This window comes from Merops nubicus, unplaced genomic scaffold (assembly GCF_000691845.1).
Source record: "Merops nubicus isolate BGI_N331 unplaced genomic scaffold, ASM69184v1 scaffold6446, whole genome shotgun sequence".
Taxonomy (NCBI): Eukaryota; Metazoa; Chordata; class Aves; order Coraciiformes; family Meropidae; genus Merops; species Merops nubicus.
Window position 1 is genome coordinate 60612 of NW_008612850.1, and position 5138 is coordinate 65749.

The following is a 5138-nucleotide window of genomic DNA, read 5'->3' on the forward strand; positions in this document are numbered from 1 at the left end:
AGAGGGAGACGGGAGTGGCGGCGGGAGGGGCTGCCTCTCATGATCTTTCAGCTTTTACTGAATACGACGGCTATGGGATGGAATACCCCACTGGTGAATCTTAGGGTCGCTTATCTTGGTCAGTCCTCCCTGCAGGTGCACCTTTACTTTCTGTTCCCCTCTGTGTGATTCACAAACTTCAAAGTGACCTTGGTCTGCATACCAATCCTTGGTAGTAACTCTACACATGGAGCGTTATCTCTGCTTAAAGCATGCAGTTCGCAAAAACATGCTGCTAACTTCAGATAAGGCAGTTGATGAGAAGATGCTTTAGCTGAAAAGTTAAAATCACTGAAGAGAACCAGCCCTGTTCTACCCCAAACCAGGACAAATACATAAACTCAAGTATTAGTACAAGCAGTATGATCCTGTATAGGCAGTTTTGATTGGAGGCTCTAGTGCTTATTCTTGGCTTTTAAAAAGTCCTTTGAGTTTGCTCTGTAAAACATGACTATTTCATTTTAGTATGTCCAGTTTAGTTCTGGGAACTGCAAGAGAGTAGAACAATTTTGAATGTTGCTTCTTTATAAAGATTGGGGGAAAAGGGTTTTGGTGTTTAGGACTTTTTATGTGTTGTACGTACGCACATCAAATAACAGTCCAGGTATGTAGTGAAGTGTTTGGAATTAATTTTATTTGTGCTTCATTAGAAAGGCAAGCACAGATTTCAAGAAACTACAGAGAAATCTCTCCTTTGGTGGCAGTGGAGAGGAGAGGTTTGGCAAGTGTCATGTTATGCAGTCTTTCCAAGTTCTTCCTGGCTTGTTGACAACAACATACCCTTCCTTAACTATACTGTCTTACATAAGCAAGTATGTCCTTGAGAATATAAGTCATTGTTAAATCAATGTAAGTTAATGTGAGCTATAACTTCCTGTGCAGTATTAGAGATTATTTTGTTTATAACACCAGTTTTGGGAGCTTAATTATTAATCTCATGGTAGACAGCAATGCGAAACAATGTGGTAGCATCCTTATAATTACTGCTCTAGAGAGGCATTACCAAATTGAATTGTTGGGGTGGGAGTATTGGAATTTTTTGGTCGATTATTTTGCCATAGTTGGAACTTAATAGAAAGAAAAAATGCTGCTATGTGTAACAGTTGCATGTTTAATGTCAATAACTCTAGCGTATAACTTTCCTTTCCAGATACTTGTTCATCTGGGGCTTTTGACAAAAGAATCTGGATTCAAGATTGCAGAAAATGCGTTTAGTGGTGGCCCGCTTGGTGAATTAGTCCAGTGGAGTGATTTAATTACATCTCTCTACTTACTGGGCCATGACATCAGGATTTCAGCTTCACTGGCAGAGCTCAAGGAGTAAGGAGATTACTTTCACTTTTGAAACTGGAGTATAAAAAAAAGAATTATAAACTCTTGAAGCTTCTATTAACAGTATATAATTTCTTGAAGCATAAAATGAAAGTGATAATTCACTAAACAGGCGATAAGATTATTTTCATGAGCTAAGTATATGTGCTATGAAAAGGATAATGTGTTTTCATGGTAGCATCAGGCTCCTGAGACTTCGTCAATGTGTGTTGTAAAATTCAAACTAAGCAGCTTATTCTTTAAAGTTCCAGGTGCTTTAGCTAGCTGCAATAGGGAATGTCACAGACTACCCTCGTTCTATGTCCTCTTCTTCACTTGCCACTATTCTTCACTCAGTATCTCATTTTAAAATAAAGATTGAAATCTTTCAAGCACATTACTTTTGTAGTAGTTAATTGCTTATGTTAGGTCAAATTGTTACCTCACTCTTCTTTGCCTTGCATTGCATTGTGTTGCTTGCATAAGGCATAAAACATCTGTTTCAAGCTTGAGTACATAGACTTTTTCTGTAGCCTTCATTTTTTTTCTAACAAACATGACAGCGTTATTTAGTAGACCTGTTACACTAAAAGCTGTCAACAGAAGTCAGAAAATATTTCATATAATTTCAAATCACGCTGTTTTTAAACATTTCAACCCTATTACTCTCGTTTAGACTAGAGAAGGTTTTTAGTGAAAATTAATGCTTTAGTGATTTATAAATGTTTCTTTAATAAATGATGATCGTCTTTAGCATTTGAATGTTCTTATGTGGTTCCTGATTTGGAAAAGATGAGTAAAGCTTTTTTTTTGGAAAGGGGAATTATTGGTATAAATAGCATTACAGCATCTATTCAAGGTATTTGGAAAGTAATACTTTTCCATATTCCTTCTTTCTTTGTTTAGGATTATGAAGAAGGTTGTAGGTAACAGATCTGGTTGCCCTACCCAGGGGGATAAAGTTGTAGAACTCATCTACATTGATATTGTGGGACTCACTCAGTTTAAGAAAACCCTTGGTCCCTCATGGGTACATTACCAGTAAGTATAACACTTATTTGACTTCTTGACCTCTTTGTTAAAGTGCTTTTGTTGAAAACATGTGTGAAAATACTGAGGTGAGTGCATTCACATAAATTTGAATTTGTTTAAAAGTGAAAATATGGTTCTCTGTTTTCTTTCACTTTCAGGAATAAAAGGGCTTTCGTCCATTTGTTGCATACCATCTTTATCCCCCTTGCAAATTTGGAATTCTTGGATTCAAGCATTTTTAATCTTAACAAATTGTATTATCTTTTTGAGTCGTCATCTTTGGCTTTCTTTCAGACCCTTCTTTATATCCCCTCCCATTTGTTCATAAATTCATAGATGAGCTGACAGCAATTACTGTGTTTTGTTGTATAGTTGAAATACCAAAGACATGTTTTGCTTGTCAATGTTTGTAGCTATACTGGATTGATGGTTGGGGAGATTTACCTATTCTAATTGTATTGCCCAGCAACCACAATGCAATTTTTTCTGTCCCATCCCTTGAGATGCTGGACAGAGAGTTATTTCTCAGGGGTAGGTCTAAAGAGTAAATGGCAGTTGTTGCTTCTGTAGTCTATGAAAATCTTTCCATTAGAAATGGAAGCTGTCAGTCACAAGAAGTTACTTAGTGTATGCACATTTAGAAATACATATCTTTTTGTCAATAACTTTAAATCAGCAAATCTCCCATGTGTTGTATGAATACATATCAGCATAAAATAAACACAAATTTAAATTGGTAACTTTGATGTTTCTGTACCTAATCAAATTAGCTGTGTTTCATGATCTGTGAGGTCCAGCAAATCCTGCTTGAAGGAAGGTATTGAAAGGTGTTTACTGCAGGCAGAAAAATAGTTTTCTCACAACCTCAGGATTTTCTAGAGCATTGGATCTTTTCGTTGTAGTTTTAAAGGAGAGTACTGTGGTTGACATTGCAGATTAGATTAAGAGTAATCTCTTTTTTGAAGCAGAGGAGTAAACGGATATCCTGTTTTTTTAAGAGCCTGCTAATAAAGATAATCCCATTTTCCACTGAGCTACAGTTGGTTGTCTGTCTGACAGATGTAATTGTCACTAGGCAATTGCATACAATATTGTGGTCAGGATATAAAATCATATTTAGAAATTTTAAGTTTCTTCCCTTTAGCATTCAGTTTCCTGTTTGGTATATTCTGTAATGAAGATATGGAAATGCACCATGGCATTTAGATTAGATTAGCTCTTCAATTTTTCTTACTTATTTCATGAATCATTAAATCTTCAGTTGTCAATCTCTTTTTCACTGATTCCCTATTTGCGGTAATGGCTTTTTCTGGTTTAGGAGACTAGAATTAAATTTAACTCTAAATAACTTAGATAGTAAAGGAGGTTTTGTTAGCCTTTTAAAGAACAAAAAAAATCTTAATGCCTCTCTTCTACAGTATTGGAATTCACAGGATGGAAGGGAACCTCATCTAGTCCATAGCTTTGCTGAAAAGTAGATTGTCCTTTTTGAGAGATTTTTGCCTAATCTTTTACTGATGACAGCAAAAGGTGCCCCAGCCATTGTTTTATATCATTAAGCTTTTCATTAAAGTGTTTTTCTTGGCCTGTTTTCTTGCAAGCTGCCCATTACTGCTTATTCTAATATGGTTCTGGGGAATAAATTACTTCCTTCTCCTCTCTGCCAGCCTCTAGAATATCTTATGTACAGCTTTTCCTCCTTTTTTTTTTTTTTTTTTTTACTTCAAAGTAAATGTAGGGGATTGGATCATTCCTTATAATTCAGGTTTTGTAGACCTTTCATCAAACTTGTTGCATTTGTTGAAAATCTCTCTAATTACTTGATACTGTTCCTCAAGTCCGTTGTACAGAATGGGTTCCAGAGTCTAGCAGATACTGCCAGAATTGATTAGAGTGGCAGAATTAATTCATAGCTTCATGAGTGCTATCCCCAAGTTGAGGATGCTCATGCAATCTTCATTTTCCTCTCAGCATAATAGTAACTTCATCAATTTTGTCATCAAAATACACTGTTGTATTTAATGTCAGTAGGAATAATATTTTCTCATGAAAGAAGTGTTTTATGACATACAGTTTTTCAGCAGACGTGTGGGTCAGCTCAATGTGGTTTATGTAGACCATACTCAAATACAAATAAATTAAAACTTGTTTATTCACTTCAGATCAGGATGGTGTGGTGGAATAAATCTCTGCCTTCAGAGCAGTCTCTTGGTAAGAGTGCTGTATATAATCTTTGTGAGTGAACTTGGGCCCTGAGGAAATTTTTGGTAATTGCAAATCAGGTTTCTAGAACAGCTAGCTCAAAAGAATGACCCTGCTGCTCTGAACAATGGAAATACTGGTTTGTATGTCTGCGATCTCTAGCACCAGTGACTCTCAACAGTATGTGCTTTATCTGTGGCATAACTGGTGCTGCAAATAGCATGAATGTAGCAAAACAGATCCCATTTTTAAGTGCACCTTATTTTCAGGCAGAAGAATGTCTGGACATGCTGCGTTTTTCAGTCTGGATATTTGAATGCAATTTATGTGCAATGAAGCAATATAAAAATTGGTAGCTTAATATAGTTGGAGAAGTGTAGCTCATTGCCTTTCTTAGCACCCGCATCCTCCATACAGCACATAAGAATCTGGTATTTTTTCATTTCTCTACCGTCTCTCTGGCAATGACTCATTCCCATATGCCAAAAACTTAACTGACTTTATTCTTGTACTAAATTAACATGACATTTATCCTGAAAAATGAGCAACATTCC

The 5138-nt window shown here is 36.1% G+C and overlaps 1 protein-coding gene across 1 annotated transcript in view; it reads left to right on the forward strand.

The window, feature by feature from the left end:
• Window positions 1-5138, forward strand: part of MGAT5 (mannosyl (alpha-1,6-)-glycoprotein beta-1,6-N-acetyl-glucosaminyltransferase) — a gene marked incomplete at its 3' end in the record, with an annotated part of 38754 nt that overhangs the window by 30119 nt on the left and 3497 nt on the right. The window contains exons 7-8 of the mRNA XM_008941678.1: window positions 1190-1359; window positions 2257-2391. Coding sequence (XP_008939926.1) covers window positions 1190-1359; window positions 2257-2391 — 305 coding nt within the window. The remainder of the gene's footprint in view (window positions 1-1189; window positions 1360-2256; window positions 2392-5138) is intronic.